Here is a 16,646-nt window from a genome sequence, read left to right as displayed (position 1 = left end):
GATTCGCGCCAAGCGTTCAATGCTCTTTGACCCTCACACCTCAACTCTGAAAATCGAAGCATGTTCCACTGCATTTTTCATTGTTCCTGTTCCCCTCTAACCATGGACTGATTTAGACCTGGGTTTTCCAGTTGTGTGCAATTTATTATCAGGTAGAACAGAAACCCAGCATGCTCCGGACCCCGGGTAAGTGTTGAATACCCCTGCTCTATGGCATATGAATGGCTTTTTTGACGCTGTGGTAGGGTATGGTAGTAAGTATAGTCTTGTGAGAAAATAGGCAGAACCTTCTACGACGTATAGGAAATACACATCCATCATGTTACAGATGAATAATATAGGCTACTCAATTACCCCTAACATTGTAAGTTTAAAAGGTGCATACTTTATCTTCATCCATTTCAACAGTAAATATTTGTTTCCAAAGGTATACGTTGAGGAAGTGGGGAAATCTTACCTTGTGCTGTCCATGGTCCTGAACCCATTATTGCTCTCTGCTTGCGGTGTGGGTGGGCAGGCAGTGTTCTTTTTAGATGAATACTTGTCACTGGTGTAATGAAAAAGATTCAACGTGGACGTTACCTTTTGATAATTGTGTATTTGCCGTCTTGATTGTATCACACTGTTAACTCCTTGAGCTTTGTACAACAGTTTGTGTCTTTGTTATGTTTTTGTCATTGTTATAAAAACATGACTATCTGAAAATCTGTTTAGTTATGTTAGGTTGACATCTCTTCAGCTACATTCCCTGTGTTTAGCATTGAATAGAGTGGTTGTTCTTTCCAATGCACAGGCCTTCCCCGTGTTTAGCATTGAATAGAGTGGTTGTTCTTTCCAATGCACAGGCATATTCCCCAACACGATGTGGTCTCCTGCAGTTTCTCAGGAATTCTAACAAGTCAAATAATCAGCCTGGTTACTAGAAACACACATCGATAATATACACCCGTATTTTACGTTAGTCTTAGAGGCTATGTAAAACATTAGCACGTGGTGTCGCTATAGACCACAGAAATGAATGTAGTCGCCGATATTCAATGACTCCTCCTCTCTGAATGAGATAGAGACGAGTGTCACCAGTCCAGACCGCTTTGTGAAGAGAAACACTCGAATAGTGGTGAGACGGAGAGGGCTGGGCAGGAGGCTAGTACAGGATCTATTTTACAGATTTTGTAGGCTTGATGGATATTTGAATATATTCTACTTGAATATTTCGTTTCTTTATACAAGCAGCGATGGTTCGTCGAAGACAAAGAGAACGCGTTTGGATTCAGTGCGTCGCGTTGCTTTGTTTATTTGACTGGTCTGCAGCGCAGATCTCTTACTCCGTTTCAGAGGAGGTGGACAAAGGCACGTTTGTGGGGAATCTCGCTAAGGATTTGAACCTTAATGTCCAGGAACTGGAGTCGAGGGGTTTAAGGATTGTATCAGGACAGAGTAAGAGGTATTTTGAGGCGAATTTGAAAACGGGGATTCTGTACGTTAACGAGAGGATAGACCGAGAGGAGCTTTGTCCGATTACGGTAAAGTGCTCTTTGAACATACAGGCCATATTGAAAGATCCTATGCAGCTCCACCGAATACAGGTGCATATTTTAGATACAAATGACAATTCACCGATCTTCCTTGAACAATATCACACGTTTAACATTTCGGAATCATCTTCACCTGGAGATAGATATCCTTTACCGATAGGTAACGACGCAGATACGGGAAGCAACTCGGTAAACAGCTACAAGCTGAGCCCGAATGAACACTTCTCCCTGGATGTACAGAGCGGTGGAGAGCAGAGTGTGTCTGCTGAGTTAGTTCTGCAGAAAGCTTTAGACCGAGAGAAACAGCCCGTTATCCAGCTCACACTGACCGCTATAGATGGAGGAAAACCTCCAAGATCCGGGACTTCACAGATCATCGTTAACTTAATAGATGTCAATGATAACACGCCAACATTTGCTAAACCACTTTACAAGGTCCGTGTTAATGAAAATGTATCTTTGGGGACACAAATATTAAATGTGGAAGCTACAGATTTAGACCAGGGTGTGAATAGTGAACTTGTTTATTCATTTAGCAAACGTGGTAGTGTTTACTCGGCCGATGTGTTTTCTATAGATCAACAAAGTGGCGAAATTACTGTAAAATCGAAATTGGATCATGAACAAAACGCAGCATATGAGCTACGTGTGCAAGCTACGGACCAAGGTCATTCACCTCGTAGTGGTTATTCTAAGGTGTTAGTTGAAGTTATTGATGTCAATGATAATGTTCCTGTGGTGTCCGTGACGTCACTAATGAGCCCTATCAAGGAGGATGCTGAGATAGGGACAGTGGTCGCCTTGGTGACAGTAAGTGATATAGACGGAGGTAAAAACGGACTTACAAACTGCAAGATTGTTGGGTCTGTTCCTTTTAAACTAAAGTCAAACTACAAAAACGATTATTCGTTAGTGGTCGACGGGCCTCTTGACAGAGAGAGCGCTTCTCAGTACAATGTCACCATCACAGCTACGGATGAAGGGACCCCGCCTCTCTCCAGCACCAGCGTTATTACTGTACACGTTTCTGATGTAAATGACAATGCTCCTCGATTCTCAGAACCCGTGATTAATGTTTATGTGAAAGAGAACAGTCCGGTAGGAGACGTCATTTGTACGATGTCTGTTTTTGACCCAGATTCAGATGAAAATGCAAAGATGACGTATTCATTATTAGAAACACGCGTTCCAATATCATCATCTGTAAATATAAACTCTGATACTGGAGATATAATCAGTCTGCAGTCTTTTAACTATGAGGAGATCAAAACTTTCCAGTTTAAAGTTCAGGCCACAGACTCTGGTGTTCCTCCACTCAGCAGCAACGTGACTGTGAACGTTTTTATCTTGGATGAGAATGACAACAGTCCTGGGATTCTCGCGCCCTATTCTGAACACGGCTCCGTTAACACCGAGAACGTTCCCTATTCTGCTGAAGCGGGCTACTTTGTGGCCAAGATCAGGGCTGTAGACTCCGACTCTGGCTACAATGCGCTGCTTTCTTATCACATCTCTGAGCCCAAGGGAACCAACCTCTTCCGAATCGGAACCAGCACCGGGGAACTAAGGACTAAGAGGAGAATGAGTGACAATGACCTGAAAACTCACCCGTTGGTCGTTTTGGTTTCTGATAACGGAGAACCCTCACTGTCAGCGACTGTATCTATTGATGTAGTGGTGGTTGAAAGTACGGGTGAAATCCAGACTCAATTCAGAAATGTGCCGAGAAAGGAGGAGAACTTCTCTGATTTAAACCTGTATTTGTTGATCGCCATTGCCTCGGTGTCAGTGATATTTTTACTGAGTCTCATCAGTTTAATAGCTGTAAAATGCCACAGGACAGAGGACAGTTTCAGAAGGTACAGCGCCCCAATGATCACCACACACCCTGACGGAAGCTGGTCTTACTCTAAATCTACTCAGCAGTATGACGTGTGTTACAGCTCAGACACACTGAAGAGTGACGTAGTGGTTTTCCCCGCTCCGTATCCACCTGCAGATGCAGAACTGATCAGTATTAACGGAAATGAGACGTTTAACAGGACTCAGACATTACCCAACAAAGAGGAGGTAAGATAAGAACTATAGTTTCACTTAACCCATAAATCCATCCTTTAATTAGCCTTTTTTGTTGTTTTGTTGTTTTTCTCAATGTCTTTGGATGAAGTTGAACTTTTCTTCTCTTTCTCATTTGCATGTTCAATTAAATAATAGCTGGTTCAAGTTGGAAAATGCCGTACTCTTTTGCTCGCTGTCAAGATAAACACATAGGCGCTGTCCATGGTTCTGAAATATTTCACCTTCTTAGCTACCTGCTTTTTGCCTGTTGTTTCACGTAATGCACTGGAAACGCTTTTTTTCCCCCTGACTATGTTTTGTAGCATTTCATATGAAACATCACATACATGCTGCTCAGAAGTGATGGTCGTCATGCTTCTATTGACTATTTTTCTATTGAATTATATCTGTATTTCTCCTTTGAACTCCTAGCAGTAAAATCATATTATTTTATAATTGACTCTTTCCTTGAAAACAGCCCCCCACTCGAGAGTTGTTACATTGGATTTGTTTTGACCAGTGCGTATGGCCTCCTGGCTTGATTGAACTCGTTTTGCTGTCCATGGTTCTGAAAAGGCTCTACACTTCAGTGCTTCATCTTCGCGCCAAACTTTCAAGGTGTAAATGACTTCACGAATGTGTTGATGTGTCAAATCCCAACAAAGTTGTACATATATTAGGTATTGTGAGTAAATAGGCACGAAAGGTTACAACGCATGGGGAATATACATATACGTCGTGTTTCAGATTGATGATAGACTGCACAATTGCCATTGACATTATAAGCGCCTATAGATGCATTCTGTAACTTTATCAATTTCAACCCTGTCAAAAGGTTTGTTCAACATGCGTGAACGCTTATCAAGTGCTGTCTATGTTGCTGAAACCGTTCTCGCTCTCTGCTGATGAACGTTCATTTGAGATTGATAGGCCAGCAGGTTGCTGTGTGTGATCAATGTCTCGTGTTTGTTTTATTCATTGATTCTTATAGATTCTGCTATTGTTATCCGAAGATGACACTAGATGACACGTTTTGTCATTACATGAGGTTGATTTACTTTTCTTATGTTTTCCATTTTTTCCCATTGAACAGAACAGTTTGACTTTTACCTATATAGGCCTTTATGTGAGTGAATGATCAACACGGGGTTGTCTAATTCAGGTTATCTCAGTATTGTAAAAAAAAAAAACTGTAAAAATATACATTGTAATGTAAAGAATAAAATATGTATATAAGTAACACACGGTGTCACTATGGACCACAAATGGGAGAGATGTTATCGAGATATTGTAACTCCTCCTCCCTGAATGAAAAAGAGTCGAGCGTCACCAGTCTCGAGCGAATTGTGAAGCGATGAACTCGAATGGTGGTGAGACGGAGAGGGCTGGGCTGTACAGGATCTCTGACATATAACGGAATATTCGAGAGTTTTAATGGGTACTTGACCATTACTTGGATTCAGTTGTTTTATACAAGCAGCGATGGGTCGTCGAAGACAAAGAGAACGCGTTTGGATTCAGTGCGTCGCGTTGCTTTGTTTATTTGACTGGTCTGCAGCGCAGATCTCTTACTCCGTTTCAGAGGAGGTGGACAAAGGCACTTTTGTGGGGAATCTCGCTAAGGATTTAAACCTTAATGTTCAGGAACTGGAGTCGAGGGGTCTAAGGATTGCATTCGGTCAGAGTAAGAGATTTGTCGAGGCTAATTTGAAAACAGGAATTCTGTACGTTAACGAGAGGATAGACAGAGAGGAGCTTTGTCCGAATACGGCAAAGTGCTCCTTAAATATAGAAGCCATATTGAGCCATCCTATGCTTATTCACCGTATTGAAATACACATATTAGACATCAATGATAATGCACCTACATTTCTAGAAAGCTTTCATGTATTTAACATATCAGAGTCTTCCTCCTCTGGAGAGAGATATCCTTTACCGATTGCGAATGACGCAGATACGGGCAGTAACTCGGTAAACAGCTACAAGCTGAGCCCGAATGAACACTTCTCCCTGGATGTACAGAGCGGTGGAGAGCAGAGTGTGTCTGCTGAGTTAGTTCTGCAGAAAGCTTTAGACCGAGAGAAACAGCCCGTTATCCAGCTCACACTGACCGCTATAGATGGAGGAAAACCTCCAAGATCCGGGACTTCACAGATCATTGTTAACTTAATTGATGTCAATGATAACTCGCCAACATTTACTAAACCACTTTACAAGGTCCGTGTTAATGAAAATGTATCTTTGGGGACAACAATATTGAAGCTAGAGGCTACGGATTTAGATGAAGGTACACATGCTGACATTGCATATAGCTTCATGAAACGTGGAAATGTGAATTCTGCAGATGATTTTTCAATAGATTCGCAAAGTGGTGAAATCACTGTTAAAAGGAAATTGGATCATGAAGAAAATGCTGCATATGAAATTCGAGTTCAGGCGACGGACCAAGGCTCCTCGCCTCGCAGTGGTTATTCTAAACTGTTAGTAGAAGTTATTGATGTCAATGACAATGCTCCTGAAATCGCAGTAACATCACTTATGAGCCCAGTAAAAGAGGATGTTGAGATAGGGACCGTGGTCGCCTTGGTAACAGTAACTGATAAAGACGGAGGTAATAACGGACTTACACATTTTAAAGTTGTGGGGTCTGTCCCCTTTAAACTAAAGTCAAACTATAAAAACTATTATACATTAGTGGTTGATGGGCCTCTGGACAGAGAGAGCGCTTCTCAGTACAATGTCACCATCACAGCTACGGATGAAGGGACCCCGCCTCTCTCCAGCACCAGCGATATTACAATACATGTTTCTGATGTAAATGACAACGCGCCTCTCTTCTCAGAACCTGTGATTAATGTTTATGTGAAAGAGAACGGTCCGGTAGGAGACGTCATTTTTACGATTTCAGCTATTGATCGAGATTCCGAAAAAAACTCAAAGATTACATATACATTATTAGATAAAAGGGTTCCAATATCATCTGTAAATATAAACTCGGATACTGGAGACATAATCAGTCTGCAGTCTTTTAACTATGAGGAGATCAAAACTTTCCAGTTCAAAGTTCAGGCCACAGACTCTGGTGTTCCTCCACTCAGCAGCAACGTGACTGTGAATGTTTTTATCCTGGATGAGAATGACAACAGTCCTGGGATTCTCGCGCCCTATTCTGAGCACGGCTCCGTTAACACTGAGAACGTTCCCTATTCTGCTGAAGCGGGCTACTTTGTGGCCAAGATCAGGGCTGTAGACGCCGACTCTGGCTACAATGCGCTGCTTTCTTATCACATCTCTGAGCCCAAGGGAACCAACCTCTTCCGAATCGGAACCAGCACCGGGGAACTAAGGACTAAGAGGAGAATGAGTGACAATGACCTGAAAACTCACCCGTTGGTCGTGTTGGTTTCTGATAACGGAGAACCCTCACTGTCAGCGACTGTATCTATGGATGTAGTGGTGGTTGAAAGTACAGGTGAAATCCAGACTCAATTCAGAAATGTGCCGAGAAAGGAGGAGAACTTCTCTGATTTAAACCTGTATTTGTTGATCGCCATTGCCTCGGTGTCAGTGATATTTTTACTGAGCCTCATCAGTTTAATTGCTGTAAAATGCCACAGGACAGAGGACAGTTTCAGAAGGTACAGCGCCCCAATGATCACCACACACCCTGACGGAAGCTGGTCTTACTCTAAATCTACTCAGCAGTATGACGTGTGTTTCAGCTCAGACACACTGAAGAGTGACGTAGTGGTTTTCCCCGCTCCGTATCCACCTGCAGATGCAGAACTGATCAGTATTAATGGAAATGACACGTTTAACAGGACTCAGACATTACCCCACAATGAGAAGGTAAGAAGTACAGTTCAGTGAACGAAATGTGTGCCGTAATGATTGCATTATATGTCTTCTATGGGTCCTTATGACATTGTTATTTTCTTTATTTTTTCATTCATTGAAATGATCATTGAAATACTGTACATTTCAAAGTTTTCACCTGTTGTAAACTCGGCGGACTATTTGCGTGCGGTGAAGAAGATGCAGGCCTTGCTGTTCATGGTTTTGAAATGCACCGCGTACTTTAAATTGTAGGCCTCTGAACATTGTAAAGTGTTGGTGTATGTTTAGTACAGACCCTAATCATGTTGGTCAGAACTCACCAAGGTCATCATTTGGTCATCTTGTGGTCACTAACATTTTGGGGGAATTTTACTGTTTTTGGTCTCCACTTCCACAGAAATGTTTGATTGTTTTATATATCCACACGGTATCGCTATCCTCTCGCGCAGTGTAAATCCTCGCTCGCCGTGCGAGGCTCCGCCCCACACAGGAGCATTGGTCGTTGTTGGGAAAAAAAAGTCTTTGTTCGGGTGAGCAGCAGAACATCGTGGCTCTCGTCTGGTTCTGTTTTGGTTTATGCATCTATGCGGGTGATAGCCTATGTTCTTCACATAATGTGTCGTTAACGGAATACCGACACAATGACTCACAAATGGGTTATGTTTCCTTCGCGGATGTACTATCTCCTCACGTTATGTCATCTTTGGAGTATCGCTTCAGCACAGATCGTCTATTCCATATCGGAGGAATCTAACCAGGGCACTGTTGTTGGACATTTGGCGAAGGATTTGCATCTAGACGTGCAGCAACTTGAATATCGTGGGTTTAAGATATCCGGACCCAATCAGAGGTATTTTGATGTAAATAAAAAAAATGGAATTCTGTCCGTGAGAGAGAGAATAGACAGAGACGACCTCTGTGCTCGGAGCACGAAGTGTTCGTTAGAACTGGAAGCCATTGTGAATTTGCCATTGAATCTATACAGATTTGAAGTGAATGTTTTGGATATAAATGACAACTCACCCTCGTTTAGGTCCTCTAAAACATATTTGAATGTATCTGAATCTGCATTTCCAGGGGAGAGATTTCCTTTGGAAAGCGCCTACGATACGGATGTAGGGGCTAACTCGGTAAACAGCTACAAGCTGAGCCCGAATGAACACTTCTCCCTGGATGTACAGAGCGGTGGAGAGCAGAGTGTGTCTGCTGAGTTAGTGCTGCAGAAAGCCTTAGACCGAGAGAAACAGCCCGTTATCCAGCTCACACTGACCGCTGTAGATGGAGGAAAACCCCCTAGATCAGGGACATCGCTTATCATTGTAAATGTGAAAGACGTTAACGATAATATACCCATTTTTAAAAAGCCACTTTATAAAGCTCGTATTCCTGAGAATACGCATATAGGTGCATCCGTCATCACGGTTCAAGCGAGTGACGCAGATGAAGATCTGAATGGGGAAATCGTTTATATTTTCATTAACCAAAACAGTGACAATAACATTGCCGCATTTGCCATTAATGCAGCTACCGGTGAAATAACGGTTAAAAGAGAGTTGGATCACGAAAAAAACAATGCTGTTGAAATACGTGTCCAAGCTCAAGACAGGGGACACAATCCTAGAGCATCTCACTGTAAAGTCCTGGTTGAAATAACTGACGTAAATGACAATACACCAGAGATATTTATCACTTCTTTAGTTAACGTAGTGAAAGAGGATGCGTCATTAGGGACAACGGTTGGTCTGATAACTGCGAAAGACAATGACGCAGGCACAAATGGCGCTATACAGGTTCAAATACTAGGCTCTGTGCCATTCACGATAAACAACTCATACAAGAATCATTATTCCTTAGTGGTTGATGGACCTCTTGACAGAGAGAGCGCTTCTCAGTATAATGTCACCATCACAGCTACGGATGAAGGGACCCCGCCTCTCTCCAGCACCAGCGTTATTACAGTACACGTTTCTGATGTAAATGACAACGCTCCTCGATTCTCAGAACCCGTGGCGAATGTTTATGTGAAAGAGAACAGTCCGGTAGGAGAGGTCATTTACACGATGTCTGCTTTTGACCCAGATTCAGATGAAAATGCAAAGATGACGTATTCGTTATTAGATAAAAGTGTTTCAATATCATCATCTGTAAATATAAACTCGGATACTGGAGATATAGTGAGTCTGCAGTCTTTTAACTATGAGGAGATCAAAACTTTCCAGTTTAAAGTTCAGGCCACAGACTCTGGTGTTCCTCCACTCAGCAGCAACGTGACTGTGGACGTTTTTATCCTGGATGAGAATGACAACAGTCCTGGGATTCTCGCGCCCTATTCTGAGCACGGCTCCGTTAACACTGAGAACGTTCCCTATTCTGCTGAAGCGGGCTACTTTGTGGCCAAGATCAGGGCTGTAGACGCCGACTCTGGCTACAATGCGCTGCTTTCTTATCACATCTCTGAGCCCAAGGGAACCAACCTCTTCCGAATCGGAACCAGCACCGGGGAACTAAGGACGAAGAGGAGAATGAGTGACAATGACCTGAAAACTCACCCGTTGGTCGTGTTGGTTTCTGATAACGGAGAACCCTCACTGTCAGCGACTGTATCTATTGATGTAGTGGTGGTTGAAAGTACAGGTGAAATCCAGACTCAATTCAGAAATGTGCCGAGAAAGGAGGAGAACTTCTCTGATTTAAACCTGTATTTGTTGATCGCCATTGCCTCGGTGTCAGTGATATTTTTACTGAGCCTCATCAGTTTAATAGCTGTAAAATGCCACAGGACAGAGGACAGTTTCAGAAGGTACAGCGCCCCAGTGATCACCACACACCCTGACGGAAGCTGGTCTTACTCTAAATCTACTCAGCAGTATGACGTGTGTTTCAGCTCAGACACACTGAAGAGTGACGTAGTGGTTTTCCCCGCTCCGTATCCACCTGCAGATGCAGAACTGATCAGTATTAATGGAAATGACACGTTTAACAGAACACAAACGCTTCCTAATAAAGATAAGGTAAGATCTATATACATAAACGGGCCTATTTTCTATTAAATTGAAACTGTATTGCTCATTTTAACGTGATGCAGTCAAGATTATGGTTTTAGAAATGCCTCTTTTCCGGAAATCAGCCCACCCCTCGAGAGTTGTCACATTGGCTTTGTTTTGCACTGTCCGTATGGCCTCCGAGGTAAATAGATCCAGTGTTGCTCTCCAAGGTGCTGAAGGCGCGCTAACCTTTCAGAACTAAATATTCGCGCTAAGTGTTTATTCCTCCGTGAGGTATGAATGGCTCTTCATGACGCTAGTGGAAGCTAGTTGCAAGCTACTTTTGTATTGATTCTATTGCAATGAATATATATATATATATATATATATATATATATATATATATATATATATATATATATATATATATATATATCAAAGAAAACAAACAGCTGACATTCTGATTCTGCTTTCATTACAGTTGACATTCTGATTCTGCTTTCATTACAAATTTCACAATTTGCCCTTTCCAATCAGTCTCCAATTCTAACTCTATCCGTGGTAAAAAAATAAATACAAAATAAATAAATTATATATATAATTTTTTTATTTTTGACATTCTGATTCTGCTTTCATTATATATATATATATATATATATATATTTAAAAAAATTAAAACATTTGAAAAATAATATATATATTTTTTTTTAATTAAAAAAAAATATATACATTTTTTTTATCACGGATAGAGTTAGAGTTGTAGACTGATTGGAAAGGGCAAATTGTGAACTTTGTAATGAAAGCAGAATCAGAATGTCAGCTGTTTGTTTTCTTTGATGGATTATTGGTTGTCATCATTGTGAAGGAACCAATACTTTCACAGGATGTCAGTTTGTTGTTTTTTTGTAATTATATCATGTCAATGCCTATCCCCATGTTCGGAATGCTACTACTCAGTACCTTCTTCGGAGTCCATCACTCCCTCTCTGAACATTGAAAATATGCTCCTCTGTCAGTCAGTAAGGTTTGCACACACTGCAGCAGGGCTTTTGGCCCACTCCTCCATACAGACCTTCTCCAGATCCTTCAGGTTTCGGGGCTGTCGCTGGGCAATACGGACTTTCAGCTCCCTCCAAAGATTTTCTATTGGGTTCAGGTCTGGAGACTGGCTCGGCCACTCCAGGACCTTGAGATGCTTCTTATGGAGCCACTCCTTAGTTGCCCTGGCTGTGTGTTTCGGGTCGTTATCATGCTGGAAGACCCAGCCACGACCCATCTTCAATGCTCTTACTGAGGGAAGGAGGTTGTTGGCCAAGATCTTGCGATACATGGCCCCATCCATCCTCCCCTCAATGCAGTGCAGTCGTCTTGTCCCCTTTGCAGCAAAGCATCACCAAAGAATTATGTTTCCACCTCCATGCTTCACGGTTGGGATGGTGTTCTTGGGGTTGTACTCATCCTTCATCTTCATTCAAACACGGCGAGTGGAGTTTAGACCAAAAAGCTCTATTTTTTGTCTCATCAGACCACATGACCTTCTCCCATTCCTCCTCTGGATCATCCAAATGGTCATTGGCAAACTTCAGACGGGCCTGGACATGCGCTGGCTTGAGCAGGGGGACCTTGCGTGCGCTGCAGGATTTTAATCCATGAAGGCGTAGTGTGTTACTAATGGTTTTCTTTGAGACTGTGGTCCCAGCTCTGTTCAGGTCATTGACCAGGTCCTGCCGTGTAGTTCTGGGCTGATCCCTCACCTTCTTCATGATTATTGATGCCCCACGGGGTGAGATCTTGCATGGAGCCCAGACCGTGGGTGATTGACCGTCATCTTGAACTTCTTCCATTTTCTAATAATTGCGCCAACAGTTGTTGCCTTCTCACCAAGCTGCTTGCCTATTGTCCTGTAGCCCATCCCAGCCTTGTGCAGGTCTACAATTTTAGCCACGATGTCCTTACACAGCTTTCTGGTCTTGGCCATTGTGGAGAGGATGGATTCTGTTTGATTGAGTGTGTGGACAGGTGTCTTTTATACAGGTAACGAATTCAAACAGGTGCAGTTAATACAGGTAATGAGTGGAGAACAGGAGGGCTTCTTAAAGAAAAACTAATATGTCTGTGAGAGCCGGAATTCTTACTGGTTGATAGGTGATCAAATACTTATACCATGCAATAAAATGCAAATTAATTACTTAAAAATCATACAATGTGATTTTCTTGATTTTCATTTTAGATTCCGTCTCTCACAATTGTGTAATAACGCTCTCGGTAGCCGATGTGAACAAAACCTTTAAACTGGTCAACATTCACAAAGCCGCTGGGCCAGATAGATTACCAGGATGTGTACTAAAAGCATGCGCGGATCAACTATAAAGTGTCTTTACTGACATTTCAATCTTTCCCTGACCGTGTCTGTAATACTTACATGTTTCAAGCAGACAAACATAGTCCCTGTGTTCAAGGAAGCAAAAGTAACTTGCTTAAATGATTACTGCCCGTAGCACTCACGTGGCTCTCATGGCTCACATCAACAGCATCCTTCAAGACACCCTTGACCCACTCCAATTCGCATACCGTCCCAACAGATCCACAGATTACGCAATCTCAATCGCACTCCACACTGCCGTTTCCCACCTGGACAAAAGGAACACCTATGTGAGAATGCTGTGTCAGATCTGTCGATCTGTCATTCTGCCCCTGAACAGGCAGTTAACCCACTGTTCCTAGGCCGTCATTGAAAATAAGAATTTGTTCTTAACTGACTTGCCTAGTTTTTTTTAAATAAAGGTAAATTCAAGTTTGCTGATGACACAACAGTGGTAGGTTTGATTACCGACAACGATGAAACGACCTGGTAGGGAGGAGGTCAGAGAACTGGCAGTGTGGTGCCAGGACAATCACCTCTCCCTCAATGTGAGCAAGACAAAGGAGCTGATCGTGGACTACAGGAAAATGCGAGCCGAACACGCCCCCATTAACACCGACGGGGCTGCAGTGGAGCGGGTTGGGAGTTTCAAGTTCCTTGGTGTCCACATCACCGACAAACTAGCATGGTGCAAACATACCAAGACAGTCGTGAAGAGGGCACAACAAAACATCTTCCCCCTCAGGAGACTGAAAAGATTTGGCATGGATCCCCAGATCCTCAAAAGTTTCTACAGCTACACCATCGAGAGCATCCTGGCCAGTTGCGTCACCGCCTGGTATGGCAACTGCTCGGTATCTGACCGTGTAAGGAGCCAAACTTCCTGCCATCCAGGACCTATATAATAGGCAGTGTCAGAGGAAATCCCAAACAATTGTCAGAGACTCCAGTCACCCAGTATAGACTGTTTTCTCTGCTATCGCACGGCAAGCGGTACCGGAGAGCCAAGTCTAGGACCAAAAGGCTCCTCAACAGCTTCTACCCCCAAGCCATAATACTGCTGAACAATGAATCAAATGGCCACCAGACTATTTACACTAAACCCCCCTTTTGCTTCTCGTTGTTTATTATCTATGCATCGTCACTTCACCCCACCTACATGTACAAATGACCTCAACTAACCTGTACCCTCGCACACTGACTCGGTACTGGTACCCCTTGTATATAGTCTCGTTATTGTTATTCTTGTTGTGTTACTTTTTATTAGAATTTTTTACTTTAGTCTATTTGTTAAATCTTTTCTTAACTCTTCTTGAACTGCACTGTTGGTTAAGGGCTTGCATTTCATGGTAAGGTCTACACTTGTTTTATTCGGATGTGACAAATTAAGGTTGATTTGATTTGTATTTCGGTCTATGTTACCTTGTCTCATTCCTATTTTTAATTTCCTCCATTCTCACTGTTTCTCTATCTTTCCCCTCCTCCTTTCTGTCAGTCCATCTGTGTCCATCTCTCTTTCTTTCTCTGTCTATCTTTCTGTCAGTCCATCTGTATCCATCTCTCTTTCTTTCTCTGTCTATCTTTCTGTCAGTCCATCTGTATCCATCTCTCTTTCTTTCTCTGTCTATCTTTCTGTCAGTCCATCTGTATCCATCTCTCTTTCTTTCTCTGTCTATCTTTCTGTCAGTCCATCTGTATCCATCTCTCTTTCTTTCTCTGTCTATCTTTCTGTCAGTCCATCTGTATCCATCTCTCTTTCTTTCTCTGTCTATCTTTCTGTCAATCCATCTCTGTGTATCTTTCTTCACGTATCATGTTGCTTTTCATCAGCCTCACAATATTTCCCTCAATTTCAATGTACAGTATATCTATCTCTCCCCACCCCCTCCTTCCCTCTCCCCTCCCTCTTTCAGTCCATCGGCCTTGTATTCTCAGTGTGTGTGTGAATGTGTTTGTATCTGTGTGTGTGTGTGTGTGTATCTGGATGTGTGGGAGTGTGTGTGTGTGTTGTGGGAGTGTGTGTGTATTTGTGTGAGTTTATCTGTATCTGTGGTAGTATGTGTGTGTATTGTGGGAGTGTGTGTGTGTGTATTGTGGGAGAGTGTATGTGTGTATTGTGGGAGTGTGTATGTATCTGTATCTGTGGGAGTGTGTGTGTGTATTGTGGGAGTGTGCGTGTGTGCGTGTGTGCGTGTGTGTGTGTGTATCTGTATCTGTGGGAGTTCGTGTGTGTATTGTGGGAGTGTGTGTGTATCTGTATCTGTGGAAGTGTGTGTGTGCATTGTGGGAGTGTGTGTGTATCTGTATCTGTGGAAGTGTGTGTGTGTATTGTGGGAGTGTGTGCGTGTATTGTGGGAGTGTGTGTGTGTGTTTGTGTATCTGTGGAAGTGTGTGTGTATTGTGGGAGTGTGTGTGTGTGTGTTTGTGTATCTGTGGAAGTGTGTGTATATTGTGGGAGTGTGTGTATCTGTATCTGTGGGACTGTGTGTGTATCTGTGGAAGTGTGTGTGTGTGTATCTGTCGAAGTGTGTGTGTGTATCTGTGGAAGTGTGTGTATCTGTGGAAGTGTGTGTATCTGTGGGAGTGTGTATCTGTATCTGTGGGAGTGTGTGTGTATCTGTGGAAGTGTGTGTGTATCTGTGAAAGTGTGTGTGGAAGTGTGTGTGTATATGTGGAAGTGTGTGTGTGTATTGTGGGAGTGTGTGTATCTGTATCTGTGGGAGTGTGTGTGTATCTGTGGAAGTGTGTATGTATCTGTGGGAGTGTGTGTATCTGTGGAAGTATGTGTGTATCTGTGGGAGTGTGTGTGTATCTGTGGGATTGTGTGTGTATTGTGGGAGTGTGTGTGTATTGTGGGAGTGTGTGTGTGTATTGTGGGAGTGTGTGGGTATTGTGGGAGTGTGTGGGTATTGTGGGAGTGTGTGGGTATTGTGGGAGTGTGTGTGTATTGTGGTGTGTGTGTGTGTATTGTGGGAGTGTGTGTGTATTGTGGGAGTGTGTGGGTATTGTGGGAGTGTGTGTGTATTGTGGGAGTGTGTGTGTGTATTGTGGGAGTGTGTGGGTATTGTGGGAGTGTGTGGGTAGCAGCTGAGAGGAGGAATGGTGAAATATCATCCCTCTCCCCAGACATGTGCACTATCTGCCTCAGCACGCTGTAAACAGGATTCTCCCCATTTTCATTAACATACACTAAGTATGTCAGGGCGGCTTGATCCGCTCAGCATGTAAGCTGCTCAGACCCTTTTATTTGACCACAAACTGTGTATATCAACTGCAAACGCTATCTACTTGTGTGGACTTAGCTTTCTTTTTGCCATTTAAAGTGGTGCTTGTTTGTAACCAGTGGCATTCAAGTGGTTTTGTTAATATTGTTAAGCGCTATGATGTATCCTGTTTGTTAATACATTATTTCATACTATTTGATAATGCACTGACCTCATTTTAGTGAGTGGTGGGTCAGTATAAACAACTAAGTAAAATACAAGCTCAGAGCCACGGTATGATCTCTTGGTTGGCTCATATTTTAGTCTTCTCCATGTGCTTTGGGGCTCTCTATGATCACACAGGGGTTCTGAATGTTGCAGTGCTGGGCATGTGGTAGTGGGTCAGGGTGTGTTAGGAAGATCACTAGGTGTCTGAGAGTAATAAATAACAGATTCTCTATATCACCATGCTATCTCTCTCTCTGATACGTTTGGGCCCAGTATGGCTCCAGTATGGCTCCAGTATGGCTCCAGCATGGCTCCAGTATGGCTCCAGTATGGCTCCAGCATGGCTCCAGCATGGCTCCAGCATGGCTCCAGTATGGCTCCAGTATGGCTCCAGCATGGCTCCAGCATGGCTCCATTATGGCTCCAGTATGGCTCCAGC

General features: G+C 43.0%; 1 protein-coding gene across 35 annotated transcripts in view; it reads left to right on the top strand.

The window, feature by feature from the left end:
• The window catches only part of LOC118372108 (protocadherin alpha-C2-like), a 220,161-nt gene that overhangs the window by 136,949 nt on the left and 66,566 nt on the right, over window positions 1-16,646 (top strand). For 2 of the 35 annotated variants that reach the window (XM_052488247.1, XM_052488253.1), the window contains exon 2: window positions 7,066-7,442. The exons of 28 other annotated variants lie outside the window; for them this stretch is intronic. In XM_052488247.1, coding sequence (XP_052344207.1) covers window positions 7,066-7,442 — 377 coding nt within the window. Of the gene's footprint in view, window positions 1-1,111; window positions 3,606-4,952; window positions 7,443-7,973; window positions 10,442-16,646 lie in introns of those variants that run through there. 5 more of the 35 variants (XM_052488258.1, XM_052488252.1, XM_052488257.1 and 2 more) reach the window with 5 other exon arrangements.

The sequence above is a fragment of the Oncorhynchus keta genome, chromosome 30 (assembly GCF_023373465.1).
Source record: "Oncorhynchus keta strain PuntledgeMale-10-30-2019 chromosome 30, Oket_V2, whole genome shotgun sequence".
Taxonomy (NCBI): domain Eukaryota; kingdom Metazoa; phylum Chordata; class Actinopteri; order Salmoniformes; family Salmonidae; genus Oncorhynchus; species Oncorhynchus keta.
Note: the sequence above shows the minus strand (reverse complement) of the source record. Positions and strands in the feature narration are given on the sequence as shown.